The sequence below is a fragment of the Lygodium microphyllum genome, chromosome 12 (assembly GCF_053477565.2).
Source record: "Lygodium microphyllum isolate KBCC chromosome 12, Lygodium_microphyllum_v1.1.10, whole genome shotgun sequence".
In the NCBI taxonomy this organism is placed as follows: domain Eukaryota; kingdom Viridiplantae; phylum Streptophyta; class Polypodiopsida; order Schizaeales; family Lygodiaceae; genus Lygodium; species Lygodium microphyllum.
Window position 1 is genome coordinate 131,921,980 of NC_141146.1, and position 25,575 is coordinate 131,947,554.

Here is a 25,575-nt window from a genome sequence, read left to right on the forward strand (position 1 = left end):
GTTTTGGTCATTTTTGGGCAGTTTCTGCAGTAAAACAGCAAGCAGTTTTGGACTGTTTGGGCATTTCCAGCCTGTATAATGGCGTCATCTTCGCATGATAGTGCCATCTTTAACATTACAAAGTTGGATGGTACCAACTACTCTTACTGGAAGAGTCAAATATGGCAGGTTTTGGTGCAGAAATCTCAGATTAAGCCACTTCGGTTGAGTGGGGAGCAGCCTGAAACTATGGACATTGACGACTGGCTTGAACTTGATGAGCTATGCAAGTCCACGATTGTATTGTCTCTCACTGAACAGGTACATTATAATGTATTTGAGGAAGCACAGAGTGCATGGGATCTATGGAATAAGATCAAGAATCTTTATGATAAGAAAAGTCCGGCGAGTCAGATGTACTGGTTGAAGCAGCTTATGGATCTGCGCATGAAGGATAATGCAACTATGTCTGCTCACTTGAGCCAGTTCCATGCTATACTGAAGAACCTGACTTCGCAGGATATCACCTTTGGAGAGGAAGTAACTCCTCTTTTCTTGCTTGGAACTCTGAATGAGTCATGGGATGTATTCCGCACTGCTCTTTGTGCCTCTAGTGCTACTCTAAAATTGGCAGATGTTGAGAGTGCTCTTCTTCAGGAAGAGGTGAATCGCAAAAACTTGGATGCCTCTCGTGGTAGTCATGCTTTGACAGTTAGAGGCAGGAATGACAGGTATGACCGTGGTAATGGCCGAGGCCGTGACTCGCAGAAGGGTCGGTCTAAATCTCATGGTGGCAAGTCGCGTAGTAAGTCGCGTGGACGCAATGCAAATCTCACTTGTCATCATTGTGGGAAAAAGGGCCATATTAGACCACAGTGTCATGAGTTGCGCAATGAGAAGCGCAAGGATAAGGGGAAAGATAAAGTGCAGGAGAAGTCCTCTGATCGCAGCATAGTACCTGCGAAGTCCAACGTCAAGATTGAGGAAATTAATGTCACGCAGACTGAAGAGTCCGATGGTGGTGATGAGTTTATACTTGCAGCTAGTTCTTCTGATGCTTCACACTTGACTGAGACACCTAGTATGTATGCACAGTGCTGGTTATTGGATTCAGGTGCGTCCTTCCATGTGACGCCTTACCGTGAGTGGTTTCACTCTTACCGTACTGTATCTGGATCAGTCAGACTTGGAGATGACAGGTCTCTTGATATTGTGGGCTGTGGAGATATTCAGTTGCAATTTTCCACTGGCAGTTCCTTTTTGCTCAGGGATGTACGTCATGTACCTGCGCTTACGCGTAGTCTTATGTCTGCAGGACAGTTGGATGATGCAGGATTTCATGTCTGTTTTGGGGATTCTGCCTGGAAGATTACCAAAGGCAGACTTGTGCTTGCTAGAGGCGCCAAGGATGGCAGCCTCTATCCTCTTGTTGTATCTGGGTCTTCTGTAGACCATGTTTTGGCAGTGGGCTCTATCCCACATGTATCACTTTGGCATGCCCGTTTGGGGCATATGTCTTTGAAAGGAATGAAAATGTTATCTGGTTTGCAGTATCTTCCGCCTTTGGATTATGCATGTTTTGACTCGTGTGATCATTGTCTTTATGGTAAGCAGAATAGGTCTACGCATAAGAAATCGGGTAGGCCACTCATGAGTGAGCCCTTGGCATTGGTGCATTCCGATGTTTGTGGGCCTATGCCTTGCATGTCTATGGGTGGCGCGAAGTACTTCGTTACCTTCATTGATGATTTTTCTAGGAAAGTGTGGGCTTATCCCATAAAGCAGAAGTCCGATGTCTTGGCAGTTTTTCAGAGATGGCTTGCTCTTGTTGAGAACCAGACTGGGTATAGGCTGAAATGCCTTAGGACAGATAATGGGGGAGAATATGTCTCGCATGCTTTTGAGCAGTTTTGTGATGACAGGGGTATTAAGCGTCAGTTGACCGCCCCTTACACCCCACCCCAGAATGGTTTGGCTGAGCGCATGAACAGGACTATTCAGGAGCGTGTGCGCTCTATGCTTAGCCATGCAAGCCTACCCCCGAGTTTTTGGGCTGAGGCAGTTAGTACGGCAGTGCATGTCATAAACCGATCGCCTTCCAGTGGATTGGATTTCCAGGTTGCAGAGGAAGTTTGGGCTGGTAAGCCACCCTCTTATGCGCATCTCCGTGTCTTTGGATGTGAGGCATTCTGCCATGTGCCCAAGGACAAGAGGAGTAAATTGGATCCAAAGAGCATTAAATGCATATTCCTTGGCTATGGTGAGTCAGGAGAGATGGGCTATCGCCTATGGGATCCGCAGGCGCGGAAAATAGTACGCAGCCATGATGTCGTCTTCCATGAAGACAAGATGCATAGGCAGCCTGAGAAGGTGGTTGAGATCCGCAGAGTGATCTTTCAGGAGGAGCCTAGAGCTCCAGCACAGCCAGTAGTACAGCCTGCAACAGTTTCTCCACAGGGCGAGGGTGTTAGACAGGCAGCAGAGCCTGTGGTGAGACGGTCTGCTAGAGATAGACGTCCACCTGACAGATTTCAGCCCTCTATGCATTATGTTTTGGTTACAGATGCAGGAGAGCCTTTCACTTATGATGAGGCTATGCGCAGGGGTGACAGTCACTCCTGGGAGAGGGCTATGCAGTCTGAGATAGACTCCCTGCATAAGAATGAGACTTGGGATTTGGTTGCCTTGCCTAAGGGCAAGAAGGCTTTGCCATGCAAGTGGGTGTACAAGCTGAAAAGTACCCCTGGACACCCCAAGCCGGCATACAAGGCTAGATTGGTAGCAAAGGGTTTTAAGCAGGAACATGGTGTGGACTTTGATGAGGTCTTCTCTCCTGTGGTTAAGATGACCACCCTGCGCTTAGTCTTGGCTTTGGTTGCACAGCTTGACTTAGATCTATATCAGATGGATGTCAAGACGGCTTTTCTACATGGGGACTTGCATGATGAGATCTATATGGATCAGCCTAAGGGCTTTGCAGAACCTGGCAGGGAGCACCTAGTGTGCAAGTTGAAGAAGAGCTTGTATGGCTTGAAGCAGGCACCTAGGGAATGGTATCATAAGTTTGATGCCTTTATGCAGTCACAGGGCTACAGCAGGAGTGCTATGGATCCGTGTCTTTACACGAAGAAAGCCCGTGATGGCAGTTTGCTTATCTTGGTACTCTATGTTGATGATATGCTGATAGTAGGGAAAGCTCATGATGAGCTAGATGCTCTTAAATCTCAGCTGAAGAAGAGCTTTGAGATGAAGGATTTGGGACAGGCCTCACATATACTTGGGATGCGCATTAAGCGCGATAGGCATCAGGGACTTTTGTATCTCTCACAGCAGGAGTACATTCATAAAGTCCTTGAGCGCTTCCGCATGCAGGACGCAAAGCCTATTGGCTGTCCATTACCTTCTTATGTGAAGGTATCACAGGCCGATTGTCCGCAGACAGATGAGCAGAGGGCCGAGATGGCCAAGATCCCTTATGCATCAGCCGTGGGCAGTTTGATGTATGCCATGATAGCCACTCGTCCAGATATTGCACATGCAGTTGGTGTTGTGGCACGCTATATGGCTACACCTGGCAGCAGACATTGGGATGCCGTGAAGGGTATCATGAGGTACCTGAAGGGCACAACAGATATGTGTATTTGCTATGGCAGCCAGGATACAGGGGTCGTGGGGTACACTGACTCCGATTATGCAGGACATGCAGATAGTAGGAAGTCCACTTCTGGCTATGTATTCACCTATGCTGGAGGGGCTATCTCTTGGATGTCCAGGGTTCAGAAGTGTACGGCTTTGTCTACCACTGAGGCCGAGTATGTTGCAGCCACTGAGGCTTGCAAGGAGGCCATATGGTTAGGCCATCTAGTTGCTGACCTTGGGATTGATGCTACACCTACACTGCATTCGGATTCTATGAGTGCCATTCAGTTGGCTAAGAATCCGGTCTTCCATGCGAAGACGAAACACATTGAGGTGAGGTATCACTTCATACGTGGTGTCGTGGAGGACAGGTCTGTTGACCTTGTCAAGATCTCCACTGACGAGAATCCTGCAGATTTGCTCACGAAGAGCCTCACTACTGAGCGCTTTGCCTTCCTCAGGAGGTTGATGGGCGTTGGATGAGATGTCACCTTTCCTCATCCCTTGTACCTATGTACATTTGTACTGTCTTTTCTTTTTCTTTTCTCTCTCACTAGGGCAGATTCGCCTTTAAGTGGGAGGTTGTTGGGGGTAAAGGCGCCTCCGCCGTGCCGCCCCGTGTATTACTACACTGACAGTACCCGCCACTGCACACTGCAGGTGGCGGGCGCCCGTCACGTCACTTTATTCTTTATTCTTTTAGTGACAGCTTGAATAAAGGAAGGCCCGGTCACACATTGTGACTGTTGGAGTTCCCATTTCTTGTCTCTCTCTTTCTTGCTCTTGCTCTCCCGCCATAGCTCGCGTGCAAGCTTCGATCCTTCTCACCTTTCACGTCCTTGTTGGAAACCTACCAATCATATTGTTGTGCTACCGGGGGGGGGGGAAGTTGCTGCGGGGGGAGGAAGCAACTGGATGTGGAGGGAGTCGACGGCGAGGAGAGGGGGGCGGGAGGGAGCCCCCAAAAGCAATTGTAATCTCTCTTTGATCGGTGGCCAATAACTTTGATGCAAACTATTTATAGATTGGTCATCAAAATGTTGGCTAATTGAACAAGAGTTTTCTACATGATGGATTGCATCCTCTCAATATGGTTTTGTGCCTAGATGACGAATCAATGATAGCATTGCAAACACATATATTGGTATAGAATATGTTAGACATACATAACAGAATGTACTCATTATACAGGTGGACATTTGATTCTGTCAACTAGGATTGCACTGCTCAAACATTGAAGAAGTTGGACGATGGTCGCAAGTTACAAAAGGCTATCTCTTGGCATTGTGTGGTAATAAAGCTTTGATAAATTTTCTCAATGATTTATTTGATTCATGATCTGTAGACACCAGTTTGCTAGGGCTGTCCTCTGAGTGCTTTGCTGTATGCATTGACTATAACAGCCATTTATACCAAAACATGGATCATTTGTTTGCTACTGAAAGTTTGCATGGCCTCGAGCAACTTTTAGTGCAAGCATACGCTGGTGATATTTTCTTTATGCCTAGGAATGATTAGCATGATGTTATTATTCTTATGTAGGCATTAGAAATTTTGGTTTGCTAGCAGGCTTGAGGATCAATTTTTGTTAATCTAAATCGCTTGTAACGAGGACAGTTGTGTGAGTGAGTTGGAAAAATGATTAGAGTGTTCCTTGCAAGACAAAAATAGGCAAAACACTACATTGCCTCATTTCTTGTTGTTAGGAATGCTCATGTTACACTTATCCTCTTCCTCTGTAGGTCTCGTGTGAACGCTCGCTTATCCATGGACACTTTTTACCTTTTAGCTAGAGAAGGGTTTTTTCCATGTGGGATCACCCATCAGTGGGTGTGGTGCTTTAGTATCTTGGGGATTGCACTTTCATTGTCATTCTCACATTATGGATGTGACCTTCCAACAACTCTCCTCTCTTGTTCAATTGTTCATTATGTGTGTGCTTCTGAATCCTAACCTAATAGTGGTATCAGAGCCATAACTCTTATCACCCACAGTTTGGTCGCAAGACGCCATGGCCTCAGCTACCATCAATTCTTGAACTTGGCTACTGCTGTTTGTGTTCTATCTGCGTTGGAAATCTACCTACACAGCTTGCCCATGAAGCTTTCCACTTTGTGCAGCCTATTTGCTGCCATAGTTGCAATAGTACGTAGTACGAACTGGTTCGTACTATACGGTTCGTACCGTACGGTACGGTACGAATTTGTACATTTTTTTTTTGGGCGTGGTGGTTGTTGTTGGTGGTGGTTTGGGTTGTTGACTGTTGTTGTTGTGGTGGTGGTGGTGATTTTGTAGCCTTGATCGATCAACCAAGAAAGGGAGTGGAAGCTTGATTAGACTCATACATGTTTTGTTATGATTTATCCTAGAGCCAAAGGCCATACATAAGGTATTCACGCAGTTCCGAGCATTTCTAATTGATGTCCCATCATTTTTCACAATATGTTAGTGTCATCAATAAATAAATCTTGTTCACGGCTGCCCAGATCTGCTTGACTCCAGTGACACCTATCTTGCGGCTTGCACCACATCAGTCCTGTCCCAACGGCCTGCAAATTGTCACTTGCCTATGTCCATAGCTGCCTACACATGCCATTGGACCTGTCGCCAGCCTTCCCCCATATTGTGCATGCCTTTTTCTACTGACAGTTTATGTGTTTTATGAAGCTGCCTCAGCCTGTCGATTCAGCCTCGACAGTCCTCAATATTAAACTATTATTGTTCTCTCAGCCTTAATCAACTTTAATCTCACAAAATAAACTCTTGTTTATGTGCAGCCTCTTCACAAGCACAACTTTTGGGGATTTTTGTAGCAAATGTCAATTTTCACTCAATTTCTTAAAAAAATTTGGGGCTTTTGTCCAAAACCCCCCAAATTTCACAAATATTGGGGATTTTCCATTCAAAGCTGAAGATTGCTCGATTTCAAGTCAAAAATTTCCGGCTTTTCACATTTGAACCTAAATTTCACCAAATTTTGTCAAAAATTTTTGGGACTTTTGTGAAAGCCCTATTCACAAAATTGAAGTGAATTTTCATCATCTTCATTGACATTTGGGGACATCGGAGCACTTTTCAGCTGCACATTTTTCTCTAACATTGTCAATTGTGTGCAAAATTGTGAGCCTTTTGAGCTTTTCCTCGCTTTTTCATACTACTGCACCTTTAAGTACACATTTTGTAGCCACTATTGTAAACATTCAGTTACACACACCAAACAAAGGCAGGCCAAAATGACTTGTTAAATATGTTTGGAGACTCGAATCACTTGGATGGCATGAAACTATCCAATGTGGGCATACATGATAAAGCATGTTTTGGTCACTAAACAACTTTGGGGTTATGTACATAGTTTTGAGGTTAGGCATGTAGGCTGTGTTGCACAAAATGTTAAAGCTTATCCAATTCATCTACTATCACAAGTGGATCTTCCGCTCCAACTCTTGCTACACCTCCTACCATTGATTAGTTGAGATGGGATGGGAAAGATGCCTAGGCACATGCTTTGATTGCATTGTCATACAAGTGATGGAGTATTCTACGTATTCACTTGTGCACAACAGCCAAGGATGCTTGGGATAACTTCCTTCTTTGTATTAGGTGCGCAACTAGGCTCATGTAACCTACTTGCGTAAATAGCTTGAGATGGAGCACATGCAAAGTGTGATTCAGTGGATGCCTACATTATATGTGTAAAGGATTTAATAGAGTAGCTTGCGAATATCAATGAGATAATTCTTGACACTTCTCTTGTTTCTAGTCTTGATTAGTCTACTTGAGTCTTATTAGAGGTTTGCCACTATATTTTGCTAACTTGTAAAAGGAGATACTAATGCATACATACTTGATGCATTGGCATCATTATAGTTTCAAGAAGAGCAATCACAGGTGAATCACTCCAATGTAAGTATAGAAAATTAGTCATTTGCAGCCATCCATAGGAACAAAGTAAAAATCATAACAACCATCAAACTCAAAAGGTAAAGGCAAATCAGCCTCTTCTACAGACTCTTTGAATACCAAGGAGGGTGCCAAGAAAAAGAGAGATAATTTTTATAGGAAAAAGAGGCACGTCATTGAGGAATGTAGAAAGAGGACTACTAGTGAAAAAGAGAAGCAATTGGGTACAAGTGTTGCTAAAAATTCACCAAGTGCAAAAGATGTGGCAGCACATTTAGGAAGTTTGGACATTGGCCAATCTTATGCTTTTGTTATGCATTGTTCCTAGGATCCTTCTTCTTATGCACATAGCTTATTAGTAGTTGAAAACAACAATACATGGTATTTTGATAGCAGTGCCTCCAAGCATATATCATTTTGTGACTTGTTTATATTATATGAAAATGTACAAAAGGGGGGGATCGATTGTGTGTACTAATAATGCTTCGCATGCACCATTGTATACTTTACACACAATAAGTTGCCCCCAAAGTTTTATCTTGATGCTATTGTGTGTAGTATATGTGCTGAATCATAGCCCCACTAAAGCATTGGTTGAATGTATGCCTTATGAAGCTTGGAATGGCCAGATGGTGGATGCTAGTGGTGTCACACATCCATGTCTTTGGTTGTTTGACATATCCTTTGGTACCACATCCACAAAGATATGAAGTTGTAAAGCAAGGCTATCAAATGCATTTTCATTCAACAAAATCAGCAAAATACACATGTTGAACAAAAACCTGATTTTCAGCCCATTGATCATGGCATTGCTGCTGATAAAGTGGCCGATGAGAGGGCTGCTATTGGGGAGGCTAAAATAGTCCCTAGATGGCTGTTGGATACATTACAGGATTATAAACTGTCCATTTCACTTCCCGGTAGAACTAGAGTAGCCACTTGCTATGCATAGGGTAACTTGGTTGCATAGGCATTTTTAGCTATTGTATGCAACAAGGAGCCAATTTCTTTTCAGAATGCTTTAGAGAATGAGTATTGAATGAAAGCTATGCAATCAAAGTTGAACTCTATATATAAAAATGGCATATGGAAGTATGTGACTTGCCTCTTGGCAAGCCTACTATAGGCACAAGTGGGTTTACAAATTAAAACTTAAGATTTGATGGTAGCATTGATAGCTAGAAGGTATGTCTCATTGCCAAAGGGTATGCCCAACAACATGGGATTGACTATGATGAGGCACTTAGACCAACTTCACGTATGACTACTATTGGTAATATCATTGCTTTGGCTATCAATTTTGATTGGCATGTGTATGAGTTGGATGTAAAGATTGCTTTTCCAAATGGTAATCCATATGAGGTTCACGTCACTCAACCTCCTAGCTTTGTTTAAAAAGGCTCAGAATGCGAAGTGTACCGGCTGCATACGGCCCTCTATGGTTTGAAATAGGTATCTAGGGCATGGAACAAGAAGATACATGCATTATTGGTTGCTCTTGGTTCCAGCAATTCACACATTGAAAGTACACTTTATATCGACAAAGATGGGAAGAATTCCTTGATTTCAATTCTTTATGTGGATGATATGTTGTTGATTAGACCTCATGAGACATAGACTGCAGCCTTAAAGGCTGAATTGCAGCATGCATTTGATGTCACAAATCTTGGACACTTGCATTACTATCTTGGCATACAGTTTACTATAAAGTTGTGGGGGGAATTGTTTTGCTACATTTGAAGCACATTGGGCACCTCCTCGAGGCTTGAGCATTTTTAGATGCAAGATTGCAAGCCTATCTCTACTCAAGTTTATAATCGAGGATGTAGGAGATCCATTCAATGCTTCTCTCTGTTAGAGCAGGTTGTTGGATGTCTATTATACTTGTGTAATACACAGTTGGATATTCAGTTTGGGGTCTCCTAGTTGACACACTTTATGCATATCCCTGATATTATGCATTGGCAAACAATCAAACATGTCTTTTTCCATCTTAAAGGCACTCAGATAATGGTTCTTTTCTATCCTAGAGGCAGTTCTTTTTGCTTGCGTTCATTCATAGACAATGATTGGGTTGGATGTTTTGGCACAGAGGTGCTCATTAGTGGTAATTATTTCTTGCTTGATGATTCATATATCTCATTGATGAGCAAGAAGCAGTCTACAATGACCACATCTAAGATAGTAGCCACCCACTCCTATCTATGCAAAGAGTGTTGTTGCAGTTGTAAGGAATCTAGTTTTTGCACTCACACTAAGCACATTAAGGTGCATTATCATATGCCAGAGAGAGGCTCTATACAAGGGAAATTGACTTGGTTTACATCCCTCCATAGGATGACTTGGCAAATTGTAGTTGCAAAAGCTCTCTCTAGAAAGAAGTTTGAAGCCTTTTGCAAGGGTTTAGGCTTACTACCATTTGGGGATTGATCTGCAAATTCCCTATATATATTAATATCATTCACACAAGGGGGGTTTGTTACACTTATTGTGTTCCTTCGTAGCTCTAGTGTAAATGCTCCCTTATCCATGGGTACTTTTCACTTCTAGCTGGAGAAGGGTTTTTTCACCCGTGTGAATACCCATGAGTGGGTGTTGTACTCTAGTACCTTACGAATTGTACTTTCATCATCATTCTCACATAGTGGATGTGATCTTCCAGCAACTCTCTTCTCTCTTGGTGTTCACTTGTTCATTGCGAGTGTGTATGAGTGTGTGCGTGTTGCTAAATCCTAATCTAACAACTCACATGTAAATGAAATAGTGCCTCTTCTTTCATTGATTTAGATATTGGGATGTGTGGGTTATTTTTCTTGAAGGAACCATGCTTTTATGATTACTCCCTCATTTCAACCTTATGCATATTTCAGACTTTCTGCAGCAACCACCCTTACATGATTGTTACCACGATCACCATGGATGTGTATTACCATTGTTTCTATTTCTTTTTGATTGAATTTACTATGAAGTCTATTCTTCTAAAAAAAAATTTGGCTTGATATTTAGCGAACACCGGTTTTACAACAAAAAGTGTGGGGATGTCTACTATTATCGCATAATGACAAGTAGTTTCACAAACCAAATTACGCTTGTCTACTGTGACTTGCTACACCATCATAGAAAGCATTTGCACATTCCATTGAAAAAAAGTGTGAAATATGGGCTGATTTGGTATGTCAGTTTGAGATGTGGGTAGATTTTGTGTGTGTGTGATGTGTGAGAGAAGGGGAAGAAACCAAAGCTAATTGACACATTAAACTTTCTTGAGGGAAAGACTTCAAAACTTAAAGAACTCCAAAGAGAGGTCCTGTATTAGCCATCCATAAGGGGATAGGCAGGGGTTGACTAGGAGGGGGACATGGGACATTCCCCTGGTTTGGGATTCATGCCCCCACTATTTTGGATCAGGAAAACACTTCCACATTCGTAAGTGTTGGAATGGCCTTCTTCGTTACTATGGCAGGCATGCATGGGGAATGAAGTGGGGTGGACATCAGTACGGGGTGTAGGCAGTACACATGAGTAATTTGGCAATCCATGGACATCATAGAACACATTCGTAGGAAATAGTCTTAATACACTTACTTTTCTCTATTTTCCTTTGTAACTGGTATATCAAATCCACCAGATTGAAGATCATATGTTTTGATGGTCCCAAAATAATCGTACGAAACCTGTAATTCCAAACACATCTAAAATGAACATCCATACTGCTCATGAAACTCAAAGAGCTAATTACATGAAATTCACTACCAACCTGAAATGTTAATGCGAAGGTGTTCTCAACATCACCCTCAAAATCTAATAGCTGCTGGAGACTTTTAGCAAGATCTGGCTTCGCATCTTTTAGATCATCTAGGCTAGGCTTCATCCCTAGCATTTTCTTGTAAACTACCTGCACAACAAATATGTTGATGGTTACTAAAAGCTAAGAATGGTATAATTCACAATCAATGTCACAATTATCATTTCTTGATGGGTTTTTGTGGGCTGGGGTGGGGTCTTTTGGAAAGAGGGGGGGGGGCAGGGGGGAAAGAGAGATTGATCGAAGAAAATACACAGAGAGAGAGAGAGAGAGAGAGAGAGAGAGAGAGAGATTTACGCGAGAGAGAGAGAGAGAGAGAGAGAGAGAGAGAGAGAGAGAGAGAGTACAAAAGGCCAAAATGACCTATGAGACCATGAGTTACAATCATGTGTATGATGGTACAACTGTCTGGGTAAAATATGTAGCACAAAGCAAAATAAGAAAGGAAACTAACTATGGCTATGTGTAAAACATAGAGCTCTATCTAGTAACAATGAGCTCCAAATGGTACAATCTCATGTGGGTATGGAGGGCCTGGCTCTGGCCTCAGCAATAACCCCCTGTATCTGCCTATGAAGGTGGTGTTGGTGTCTGGATTGGCTAAGCTCAACGGCTCGATCAATCAGTACTCCTTGTCTGTGTGTGGACAGTGGTAGTGAGAGAGGCTCTTGTGTGGACTGTGGCTGTAACTCTATTGAATTCTTTTGAGTCTCCTTTGCAAAGAAGTCTGTGAGCTACCTCTATGAAGGGCCTCGATGTCTTGGAGCAGCTGTACTCCTGAGGCGCATGTCAGGAAGTTGTCGTACCTCAAGAAGAAAGAGGCCAAGGCATCGCTGATCGGTAAAATCCATGACTTTGGATAGTGGTCCAAATCCGTCTCTAAAGAGATAGTGGAAACGACCACGGACCTCATAATACGCTGGGCAGCGGCAAATATAATGCTCCTCTGTCTTTGGCTCTAATCGGCATATCTGGCATATGTGCTTCTCTGGTGGGATGGATCTATATCTGCTAGTCTCAATCTCTAGCTGATGTGAGGAGGTGCGCAACTCGCCATTAGTACATCTAATCCCATGGGAAAGGTGGGTGAACATGTATATTGGGCGAACAATAAATCCATCATTTGTAGTATGAAGAAAATGCTCGTGGTAGAAAGCCATCTTTGTCCCTAGCTCTTGCCCTGACATCAACCATGTCTGCATGATATCCAACTGGGTAAGATCCATCTTGATGATCTTGCGGATCTCTAACCTGCTCAGATCAAGAGATGGTGCATCAAGGGAGTACTGAAAGGGGGGTAACTTGTCCATGCTAAAGCCATGCAGCTCAAACCAGGCCGACATCTGTGCATACCAACATGAAGTATCACCCTCTCCGGCAAGCTGTCTGGAGAACTCAAGGGCCAACTGTGCATATTTGTGTTTGGGTAAGTCCCATAGGCTAGGTATGTATGCAACCAATCGGTTGAGGGTCTCTACTACAATCGGTGTAGCTGCTAGCTCGGCTCTGATGATCTAATGTGGCACTGAGGCCTTACATCTGATCATCCTGGATATCATGGATAGTAGGGGTTTCTCCATCGACCTCCATCCATCATAAGTGCGCCCTGATCTGCTACGGTGGTCAAGATTGGGCCCCCATATCTATACTCCATAAAGTAGTGTGGATGTGACCAGTGTATTGAAGAGCCATAGCTTGGTGCGGGGTTCTTGGAATTGCACCTGTGAGCACATCCTCTCTAAACCACCTAGAGAGAGAGAATTAACGTCTTTAAAATGCCAATGTGGCCTATGAGACCAAAGCAATACATATAATGATGGTGTGTTTCTCATCTAGAACAAGAAAAGATGAAAAACATGCCTATAAGAATGAAAAATGAAATAGTGTCCTATAAAAAGAAAACATGTCGATAATCTAAAACTAAAGGTAGAAGAAGGAAACTCTCCATCAATGAGATGTCTACCCTCTAAGGAGATGTATCTCTGCATGGCTGAGGCGTCTCGACATCTACCTCTTACGGCACTCAATGATGGCTCTAATTTGTTTGTGGTGTGGATGTATAGGCCTTTGTCGTGATGGACATGAGTGCCTAGACTGGCTGAGTGCCACTGCTCTATCCAAAGGGACCCCTATAGAAGATGAGGTCCAATGATGATTTACTCCTATAGGCTATGTGATAGTAGTAGTGGTATGTGCCATACTTGGTCATGTAGTAGTGAAAAAGTCAATGACTGCTCTTTGTCTATGTGAGCCGAATTGAATCCTACTCCGTAGAATAGTTGCTCTATGCCTCTGTAGCTCCAAGAGGAAGAAACCCAAGCACCTTAGATCCTCAAACTACAAAATCATCTCAAGGGTCCAAAACCCCCTCGAAATAGACAGTGGTATCTGCCTAATATATCATAATATACCGTGCATCGACAGATGTAGTGTTTCTCTATCTTGGGCTCTCTATCACATAGTGGGCATATGCATTCCTCTTATCTTATGCCTTCCCATATGCTTGTCTCAATCCTTAGGTGGTGGGATGAGGTGCGGATTTAACCAATAACTATGTGCAATCCATGAGGCAATTGTATATCCATGTAATTGGGTGGGGTGATGAAACCATCCTCAGATACTTGAAGAAAGTGGGTCTCGTAGTGTGCCATCCTCGTGCCATGGGGGCAAAGGGGGTTGGATACAAGTCTTCTCTGTATCTATACACACACACACACACATTGGTGTCCCATTGTTGGAAGCTCTGCATCCGTTGGACTAGGTATTTGGAAACCTTAAATTTATAGGATGTGTGCGACCACATATACTAGTGGTTTTCTAGTTTCTATGCTTTGGGGAAATTTGCATAATTGGAGTATTTGTAACACTTTCATTTTTTAATTGCATTTTGGCGTGAATAGCCACATTGGCCATTTGCAAGGTCTCCTTTAGTAGTAGTTGGGCTTGTTGAGTATGTGGGTCTTCTTACCTAGGATTTTTTTTTGCAAGTAAAATGTGGCTAATTATATTACTTAGAAGGCTGATTACAATGAAGTGCATGTGCTCAACAGACTCACTGCAATTGATGCAAATCACAAATCCATCATGTATACAAGTCTCTCAAGGGAGTATGGGGGGGATGGGGGCAAGAAGCCATGGAGGGGGGGTGTATTGCCATCTGGCGTTGCTTGTGTGCATCGTGAAGAATAGGTCATGGCCGCCCCAAGTGAGTAGAAATTGAAGACAGAGCTCCTCACGAGCTCGAGACTCGCCCTGCACCTAGTCCCAACAGCCATGGAGGCAGTGGATGATAGAGGTCCCAAAGCTCTATCAAAGTCACATATACTGAAAGGCACTCCCTACTAAAAACCACCTCACAGCGTGCCTTTCAAATGTGCCATCCTGTAAGATTCCCTATGATCTCCCATACCTCTGAGCGCTCTGTTGTGGGATCCAATACTTGGCGGTTGGGTAAAGCCTCCAAGCCAACCACTGCACAAGGCCTAGCCTCGATGAGAAAAATCGTGTCTTGCATCCCGGCCTCATACAAAAGATGACAACTGTGGCTGATTGCCTGCTAGCAAAAAGCCCCACGAGATACATCCAAGGCTGGGTGCCATATAGCAAAGAATATGGCAAGCTCCTCTCCACACGAGCTGTGCCACCTCGTAAGACCAAAGACAGTGCTTTGGAGTTTCCAAGTGTTGTTGTGGGCAACACTTGCAACGTCCATCCTGCTGCATCAGAGCCAACCAATTGCCAGAAGCTAGTAGATCCCCATGTGCCAAAAGCCAAAGGAAATACGACACCCTTCTCGGCCTCTAGCTGTCCCACAAGCAACGCTAGAAAGTCTGACGGAAGGCATCCGTAATGTTGTGCTCCGCCCAATATCTGCTACGTGAAGGTGCCCAATCCATGTCCTCCTGCATCACACTACATCTATCAATCCTGGCTGTGTACTCCGAGAACCTCAAAGGCTTCTTGGTGACTGCAACGGCCGGCCATAGCCACTCTCCAGGGTCCCATTCGAGCTCATCAAGTGGCCTGCTCTCCCATAACCAAAGGTGCCACTCCTGAAACTCCTCCCAGGGAACATAAGGGTCCAATCGCCACGTCTTCCCTTGGAGTTCAACCACACAAATCCTCCTCCAAGGAAGGATAACAATCTCCTTATCCTGCTGTCCTTTGTCAAGAACCAACCGCCCCCCATCATCTTGCATAGTGAAGAAAGTCATGTATGGGGCACCACCCACTCTACCTGCCAACTGTAAGGGGATACCTGCCAGTGAAGCCCACACGTCACCAAGCTCCATCGGCTCTCGAATCCGGGAGTCTAGCCACTCCTAAGGAATCGCTGAGTCAACATCTCTTCTCCTCACCTCAGCTCCTTGCTCACAACCTAATGCCCGCTGCAACACCTCCTAATCCGCCATCCTGTACACCTCCCACCATGTCCTGATAGTATAAGCTAGGACTAGCCACTCCTAAGTAATCCCTGAGTCAATCTCCCTTCTGCTCACCTCATCTCCTTGCTAACAACCTAATGCCGGCTGCAACATCTCCTAATCTGCCATCTTGTACACCTCCCGCCATACCCTGATAGTATAAGCCAGGACAGCCTCCTAGGCGGCCCACTAGATGTGGGGGCGCTCACCAATTTGTATCCCGTCCCGATCTCTAACTTGGGGGTTCTAGGCTACTGGGTGATAGTCTATCTCCTCCTGACATGTTGGGGGCTTTTGAACTAGGGCCTTGCGAAGGCCCTACTACACTCGAAGTAAGCTGCGGAGGAAGGACGATCTGGGTGGTGCACTCCCAGAGACCCTCTTGTAGAAGGACTTTCCAAGTCTGCCCACCTGATGTGAGACCACGGACCACTAGCTTGCCCAAAAGGGCCAAGCTCTGGAACTCTGGGTCGATGATGCCAAGCCCTCCCTTAGATTGATGCCGGATGATGGTCGCCCACACCACCTTGGCTTGGGAATCCCTGAAACCGTCTGAGCCAACCTAGAGAAAATTCTGTACTAGGTACCGAAGCTAAACCACACAAGACGAGGAAAAGCACCAAGCTATCACTAGGAGGACCTGGTTGACCACTAGGGCTTGACCCACTAAGCAAAGTTAGATTGTGCTCGAGTAGGTCGGCTTTTGTCTAATAGAGTCGAGAACTGGAAGAAACTGTTGGGCAAGAGTGATGTCGAGTCTCACCTGGAACGCTAGATATTGGACGATCTGCTGTCCCTTGCTCACCCATCTGAACCCCAAGTGGACACTCCACTTCGTGCTAAAGTCCAAATCTGTAAGAAAACCAATCGACTTTCGCCAGTTGATTTTCGCTCAAGTTACAGTGTAAAATACCTCCAAAGCTAGTCTCACTCTCTCTAACATCAGCTCATCAATCTCTACATAAAGAGCGGTATCATCTATATACTCTGAGTCCAACAGCTTAGTCTCCTCCCTCACTGGAAATCGAAGGCCATGTAGCCGGCTCACACGTGAGCGGAGAAAGTAGAACATTGCCTCTGCAAAGAGTAAGAAAAGATACGGAGCAAGAGAGCAGCCCTGCCAGACAGATCTCTCTAGCCAAAACTCCTCTCCCCTCCTGCCACCAATGAGAACCCTGCTAGTGGCCGATCTGTAAAGTACAGAAACCCCATTGATCCATGTCCAAGGGAAGCCCAACCTCGCCATGCTGCCCTCTAAGAAGTCCCAGTCAACCCTAATATAGGCCTTCTCAAAATCCAAGAGGAGTACTGCCAATCCCTAACCACTGTACTGAGCTTGTAAAGAAATACCCTAACACAAAAACATAAACAAAAACCCTATGACAAAGCACATAATAATAAAAGAACACAGTTAGGGTTAGGGTAACTGAAGACAATAAATACAGAAAATAACTGAAGTGATATAATTGCTGAATATACAATGCTCATGCAGCAAATACACTATGCAGTGAATGAATACTAAACCTCGAACTCTTGTATCTCAAGGATCAGGGCAAGGGTAATGAGCTGGAGAGTGTGTCGTACTCCGAATGGATCCCGAATTGCAGCAAGGCAACCTTCGGATGTCAGACTCTAGCAAACACAACAGTGAGAAGCTGGATCTGATGCAAACAGCAGTGAGGAGAGAGAAAGACTAAAAACGCAGGCAGGATAACCTGGAAGAGAGAGAGACTAAAAACGCATGCTACAAGAGAGAGAAAGACTAAAAACACAAGCAGGACAACTTGGAGGAGAGAGAAAGACTAAAAACGCAGGTAAGACAGTCTATAGGAGAGAGAAAACCGCCAAATGTAGATAGCTTGGCGACAACCTACAGAAGCTGGGCGACAGTTGAAGGAGACAAAACTACTAAACATAAGCTGCAAATGATGTAGACAGCAATGGACAGCTTTGGCTGAGATGTCCTCTGCGAACGGGGTGTGTGCAGCAAGTTGAAACACCTGAAATATGCAAAAACGAGATTAAGGACTGAATGGAGGACATAGAAACTCTCTAGGATCGCGTTTCTTTTAAATAAACTAGGTTTCTTCATTAATTAAGCATATTTTGGTGCTGTTTAAGTAAAGCTAATGCATTTTTAGCTCAACATCCTCTCTCAGGTCCAGCAACAGTGCCACGAAAATAAAGGCCACTGCCCTTTCTTTGTCTATCTTTTATCCCAAGGCATCCCACCTCAAAGCGGCCAGAGTATCCGACAAAGGGTGCGTGTTGGCTGCCGAGTGGCCTACTAAGACTACAGAGGCGATAGTTTTGTTACCAAGGGAGCCCAAGTGATCATCCCAGAGAAGACAAGGCATCCGACAAAGGGTGCAAGTCGGTTGCCAAGTGGCCTACCAAGCCCTACAAAGGCGGATGGAATCAGCTATGGATTTTTTTTTGTTTTTTGGTTTAAAAAAAAGAAGAAGGGGTTTTTAGGTTTGATAGATCAAGCATTAAGTGAGGGTTTCAAATGACTTTTCGTCCTATTGAGAATCAATGCCCCGAACGGGAGAGTGATAAGGGATGGTCCCCAAGACCTTCATAAGACAAGCATACTATCCCTACCATTGTTGGGTGTCGGTGACGAAGAAAATGGCAAAGGTGGGTGTATAGCAAATATGTCAAGCAAGCAAGACAAGCAAAGCAAGCAGACAAGCTGGGAAAGACTGCCTTGGAGATTGCCATGTGCAATGCCACGAATATGATGGATCCTAGAGTCAACCACTCCAAATGACCGAAAAGGGATAAATGCACATAGATGCATGTTTACATGAACAGAATGCCAATGCATGGGTAATGCAAAGGGAGATGCAAGATATCATGCTCATGCAATATGCTATGCAACAGTGCCACTTGGACAGTGCCCTTGCAGGGGAATTGTTCACTTGTCTAAGTGCCCTTTTACAATCATGTTATCTTGATAGTGTGGATGAAGTTACAAATGTCCATAATACAATACAAAAGAATAAATGAATGTAATGTCTAAAAAAACTGTAGGCATCATCACTGTCACTATCAAGAGTAAAAGCCCCCCCTCTCAAACTAGAAGGGAAAGCAAGAGACAAGTACCCTCTCCCGGTCAAGCTGAAGAAGTAGGGGAGGATATACCCAAGCCGACAATCCTGGGTAGAAGGTACTGAAGAACCGGCCGGTTGACCGCTTTCGTTAAGATATCTGCAAAATTAGTTGATGATGGCACAAACTCTAGGAAAATAGTGCCTAGCCCAACTTGCTCTCTAGAAAAGTGGAAGTGGTCTCCCACATGACGTGTCCGTGGTGTGATGATCGGATTGCCCGCAAGGGCAATGGCACTCTTGCTGTTGCAATAGGCAACTGTGGAAAAGTCACATGGAAAGTGAAGCACCGCTAGTAAACTCCTCAGATAGATGGCCTCAGTGGTGCCATCGAAGAGAGCCCGGTACTCGGCCTCAGTCGTAGAAGCCGCCATCATCTCTTGCTTACGAATGGACCAAGAAATGGGAGCCGTGTCCAAGGGAAAGAGGTAGCCGCCATGGGAACGCTGGGTATCAAGATCTCCTACCCAATTAGAATCAGCGTACCCCTGTAAACATAAACCAGAACCATATATAAGGCCATAAGAATAAGTACACCACAAATAATGCAAAAACACGAAGACATGCAATTCAATGTGACATCCTAGGTGCAGTGAAATACTGACTGAGTATGCTAACTAAGTAAGCTAAATTTGACCTAGTGTGAATTAACCCAAGAAGTTTTCCTACAACAGAACAATAGATATCTTTATCAAAGGGCTTTCCTAGGGTATTCTTTGATAAGTGGACAATAGGATCTAGAGGTGTGGCCATTCGCCGTGTCTAATTTGGAGTTTACTGTTCCATGAGCTGAAGTGCGTACTTCTACTGTGACACAAAAATATAGCCCCTAGAACGAACTACCTCCATCCCCAAGAAATAGGACAACAAACCAAGGTCTGCTGTCATCTCAAATGTAGCTTTAAGCTTAGCCTTGATTTCCACTATGGCAGCAGAATCTGAGCCTGTGATGAGTAAGTCATCAATGTATAGCAGGATATAGCTAACCCCTTCTATAGTACATCAAACATATAAACTTGGGTCATAATGGGTAGAATGGTATCCATGAGTCTGCAAAAACTCATCCATCCTATGAAACCAAGACCAGGGAGCTTGCTTCGGCGCTTGCTTCAACCCATAAAGAGCTTTAGCAAGAGGAATACCTTATCCCTAGGGTTCCCTGAAGCAAAGCCCGAGACTTCCTCCATAAAACTATTTAGAAAGGCACTCTTGACATCCATCTGATGTATCGGCCAGCCATGGTGAGCGGCTAGTGCGAGTAGCAACCGACAGGAGGTCAACCGCGCAGTAGGAGCAAAGGTCTCTTCATAATCAATGCTATGCTTTTGTCGAAACCTTTGCATGACAAGGAGAGCCTTGTATTTGTCTAAAGTCCCATCAATTTTTAACTTAGTCCTAGAAATCCACTTTGTCCCGATGACTTTCTTGTGGCTCGGATGATCCACCAATGTCCAAGTCTCATTTTGGTCAGTACTCTCTAGCTCCTTCTCCATGGCCGCTCGCCATTGAGGGTGCTGAAGAGCCTCCTGCCATATATTCGGATCAGAATGCGCTATATAATCAGCTGTAAACAACGACACAAATGATGCCCGAGGAGCAAGCCGAGCAAAACTTTTAGGTCTCTCGGGAGTGGAATCCGGTGGTAGGATCCCTGAATCCTGCATGGTCTGCTGGTATGAGCAAGGTAACGGGTCTCGCGGAGGGAACCTGGGAGTGGAAGAATTTGCGGAAATGTTAGGAGCGGGAAGTAGACCAGGCTAAGCAGACCAGGCTTAGTAGGCATGATCTCTGATGATATGAAAGAAGGAATCGGATCGGAATCCAGTGTAGAGGACTGCACAATATCCCTCTTGTTAAAGATGACATCCTGCATAATGATCACCTTGTTTGTCCGAGGATCAAACAAACGATAGGCTTTCACTTCAGAGGAATATCCCACAAAAATAAAGAGATCAGCTCGGGGAGAGAGCTTTCCTATCTTGTCATCAGGCATATGTGTGTACGCACGACACTTGAAGACTCTGAAGTGGAAAATAACAAGCCAAGAGCCAAAAAATGCCTCGTATGAGGTCTTTTGAGGAAGAGCCGCAGTTGGGCACCGGTTGAGGATGTACACTGAAAGATGGATTCCTCTGAAGTTAGATGTTATCCGAACTTAGATCAACTAGTAAGAGTAGGTTTCATCACTCCAATAGATTGAGAGGATTAGATCTCCTCAATTGTTGTTGTTCCAAAGAAGAAAAATAAACTATGGATATGTGTGGATTACAAAGAGCTTAATGTAGCCACCATTTGGATCCCTTCCTTATCCCTTACTTGGATACCATACTAGATGAAGTAGATGACCATGATATGTACTCCTTTCTTGATGGTTTCAATGGATACAATCAAGTGCACCTTACTCTAGAAGACCAAGCTAAAATACAGTGTTGCTTCCCGAGCTGATATGCTTTACAAACATCGCGAGCTAGCATCAAGCGTGGAAGGCTCTCAACCAGCTCACAGCGTGACAACTCATAAAGAGAGTTATAGCCAAGATGCCCTAAGAGAGAATGCCAAAGGCAATCATTGTTCGTAGACTCCCGAGATGTGGCCAAGGCTTGGAAGCTATGGAATACGGAGTCCTCAACTGTTGGCTTGATCAGAAAATGTGTCATGTGGTATAGGCCATTAGGCTGTGTCTCACCGCGAGCAATCACTAAACCAATCCGAGAGTCAAGGACCTCAACTGTGGTTGTTGTAAAGAAGATTGCCCGCCCCAACTGGCAATGCTGCTGAACAGATAACAAGTTCATCCCAAGCTGAGGGATATAATATACATTGTCTAGCGAAGCTAGATCCGGACCCTTGTCAGTGGCAAAATTGACACAACCTCGAGCCTGAATCTTGATCGAGGAGTTGTTTCCTATGCGGATGCGCTCGGCTGCAGGGGCTCGAGAGTAGAAAATGTCTCCTGTAGGAGTCATATGATGTGTAGCTCCACTGTCCATAATCCAAACAGGAGCTGAAGTGCTCGGTTGTGATGAGTGGGCCTTTGTGGTAACCTTGTCAAGAGGCAACTCATAGACGTGGATGAGACTAGCATTTGATGTCTCTATGGAGACGATGTGGATCTCTGCAGACCAGTCAGACAAGCCCTCTAGAGTTGAGAACCTTGTCGACTAAGATGGTTGAGCGGCGACAGTATGAGTTTGACCTTTAAACTGTCCCTTGCCATCACCCTATCTCCCTTGCTAGGGGTTACCTGACTTAGGGGCAGGGGTCTGTGACTTAGGTTTTGGTTTTGTGCCTCTTGCCTTTGATCCATACTTGTTGTCAAAATGGCCAGCCTTTTGACAATGTTGACAATACCTATTCTTTTTAGGTACATTCTGCCACCCATGTTTGAGAGTTTGGGATGTTCCTTGTGATTCCCCAAATTGATTTTGCTTTTGATTTAGATTTAGATTTTGATTTTGAGTTGAGGTTTGGTTTTCTTTTCCCTTTCCTTATTGCCCTTTCTAAGAATGAGCAACAAGAGCCCTCTCTGAAAAGGAATTCATATGAAACTGATCGAACAACTGTTTGTAACGCAACACTTGACACTCAAATTTATAGAATGTAGGCATCGTAGGCTTTGAAACAATATCTTCCACAAAATTGAAGTATTTCCTGGGGAGTTTATTTAGGACAATGTGACTTGATTGTCAAAGGACTTGGGAGTCCCCGTAGTGGAGAATTCAGCGAGAAGACGCTGATACTCAGTCAACTTGACTTTCAAGTCATCCTGGTCAGTGATTTTGAAAAGCTGAAGCTCATGGTCAAGATTGATACAATGGGTCCTTATCCCGACCCGCATAGCGGTCAGTCTCAGTGTGCCCATCGCTCAGACGCCAAGTCAAAATGCTGAAGCTGAGAATGAAACTCAGACAATAAGCCCTGTATCAGCTCGACATTAGCGAAGGCATTCCTAGCCTTCCATGAGCGAACAACCTCGTATGGAACAAGTGTAGGATCGGGTTGGGGTTCCAACCCCGACACAAGATCCCATAGGTTCTAGGAGTCAAGAACATGTCTCATCAAGTTCGACCAAGTGGTAAAGTTTAACCTGTTAAAACGAGTCTTGTCATTAAATGTATGCTTGAGCTAGAACCATAAGGTGTCGGGTAGGTGGGGTAAGATGGATGTGGGGGATAAGATTGTGGAGGTGGATATGTCTGATAGGTAGGAGGGGGTAGAGATGGGTAGGCAGAAGTAGGCGGTGAGTGTCCAATGAGCGCGGACTAAGGCAGAGGCACTAAAACATGAATGTTTCCATACACTACCCGGCTGAGGTAAGGATGAGGTCCTAAAGAATGTGCCTATGTTTCCATAATCCCCCAGTGTGATGTGAGGTGCGACATGAGCTGTCTGAAATGGAAATGTAAATGGTGTGAATAGAAGTGAAGAAGCACTGGAAGAATGTGTGGGATGGGTGGGTTTTGAAAATGTGGTGTGTGAGGTGTAGATGCATTTTGTTCATTTTTATCATTTAATGATTGGAAATGAAAATGCGAAGATGATGATGCACCATGTAATGAAGAAAAAGAAACACCAAATTCATTCTGATTTTGTGAAGTAGATTGAAAAAAAGTAAGGGTAGAAGAAGAGGTATCTCTTATAATCCCCGCGACGTATGTTAACATACAAGAATTAGTCCTCAAGAAGACCTTTTCAGTAGTTAACAGACTGGACTCTTTCTTCCACATGATCTCTACTAGAATATTGCAAAGCAGAAGAGGTATAAGAAGGAGGAACAAAAGATGAATCTAAAGTACCTTGCACCGGAGTGGATGGAAGAGGATGAAAGAAAGCAACATACTCCTGGTCTTGTTCTCCAAGAGGGAGGCCCATCCCTGATGGAGGTCTCAACTACCCTGCAACATCATCAGATTTATGCGCAACATTTGAAGAGAGAAATTCATGCATATCTTCATTTAGAAGCTTTTCTTAAAGGGCAATCCTTTGATCGAGCTCCTCAATGTTCTTTTGTCTATAAGCTATGATCAGTTTGTATTATTTAGAGGTTCGCTTGCCTAGCTTTTCTTTCACGTAATCACAAGTGTGTCTTCCACCATGTTGGAACTTTGTGAAGCAAGCTGATCGGCCTACTCTCGCTCGGTTCTCAGCATAGTTGGTCTGTGCTGGAACAGCCAAACACAGGCTGCAGATGATGTGGCAGGCAATACGGCAGCAAGTCTGTGCACGAATAGCAGTCGCCTGGCTGGGATCAGCTCCCAATTGCGAGAAGAGGGCTGGGAATCAAGCGCCAACTGATATAGACAGCAATGGACAGCTTTGGCTGAGATGTCCTCTGCGAAGGGGTGTGGGCAGCAAGCTGAAACACCTAAAATCTGCAAAAAAAAGATTAAGGGCTGAATATAGGGTATCATACATATTTATAGAAAGTTTTGGCCCTCCCAAGTGGGTTTGTGCTTATGGGACACAGAAACTCTCTAGGATCGCGTTTCTTTTAAATAAACTAGGTTTCTTCATTAATTAAGCATGTTTTGGGGCTGTTTAAGTAAAGCTAATGCATTTTTAGCTCAACATAAAAGAACACAATTAGAGTTAGGTTAACTCCGAGACAGTGAACATAGTGAATAAATAAAGTGATATGACTACTAAATATACGATGCTCATGCAGCAAACACACTATGCAGTGAATGAATACTGAACCTGGAACTCCTGTATCTCAAGGATAAGCGCAGGGGTAATGAGCTAGAAAGTGTGTCGTACTCTGAATGGATCCCGAATTGTAGCAAGGCAGCCTCCAGATATCGAACACGAGCAAACGTAGCAGTGAGAAGCTCGATTTGATGCACACAATAGTGAGGAGAGATAAAGATTAAAAACACAGATAGGATAGCTTGTAGGAGAGAAAAATACTAAAAACACAAGTGGGATAGCCCGGCAACAGCTTGTAGGAGCTGGGTGATAGCTGGAGGAGAGAGAAAACTTCCAAACACAAGTTGCAAATGACGTGGCAGGCAGTACGGCAACAAGTTTGTGCAAGAACAGCAGTTGCTTGGCTGGGATCAACTCCAAACTGCGAGAAGAGGGCTGGAAATCAGGTGCCAACTGATGTAGACAGCAATGAACAACTTTGGCTGAGATGTTCTCCGCGAATGGGCTGTTGGCAGCAAGCTGAAACACCTAAAATCTGCAAAAAAGAGATTAAGGGTTGAATGGAGGACAACATACGTATTTATAGAAAGTTTGGGCCTTCCCAAGTGGGTTTGTGCTTATGGGACACAAAAACTCTCTAGGATCGCGTTTCTTTTAAATAAACCAGATTTCTTCATTAATTAAGCATGTTTTGGGGCCGTTTAAGTAAAGCTAATGCATTTTTAGCTCAAGATCCCCTCTTAGGCCCAACAACGGTGCCATGAGAATAGAGGCCAATCAAGCCCTTGCTTTGTTTATCTTTTATCCCAAGGCGTTCCACCCCAAAGCAGCCAGAGCATCGGACAAAGGGTGCGCGTTGGCTGCCTAATGGTCTACTAAGACTACAGAGGCGATGGTTATCTTACCAAGGGAGCCCAAGTGAACACCCTAGAGAGGACAAGGCATCAAACAAAGGGTACACGTCGGCTGCCAAGTGGCCTACCAAGTCCTACAAAGGCAGATGGAATTAGCTATGGACTTCTTTTTTTTGTTTTTTGTTTTTTTAAAAGGGCTTTTTAGGTCAGATCCA

General features: G+C 44.3%; 1 protein-coding gene across 5 annotated transcripts in view; it reads right to left on the reverse strand.

Moving 5' to 3' along the window:
- LOC148028288 (uncharacterized) overlaps positions 1-25,575 on the reverse strand; it is a 341,703-nt gene that overhangs the window by 15,990 nt on the left and 300,138 nt on the right. For all 5 annotated transcript variants that reach the window (XM_087690090.1, XM_087690091.1, XM_087690088.1 and 2 more), the window contains 2 exons: positions 11,276-11,413; positions 11,104-11,192 (listed from right to left, as the gene is read on the reverse strand). In XM_087690090.1, the coding sequence (XP_087546216.1) occupies positions 11,104-11,192; positions 11,276-11,413 (227 nt within the window). The remainder of the gene's footprint in view (positions 1-11,103; positions 11,193-11,275; positions 11,414-25,575) is intronic.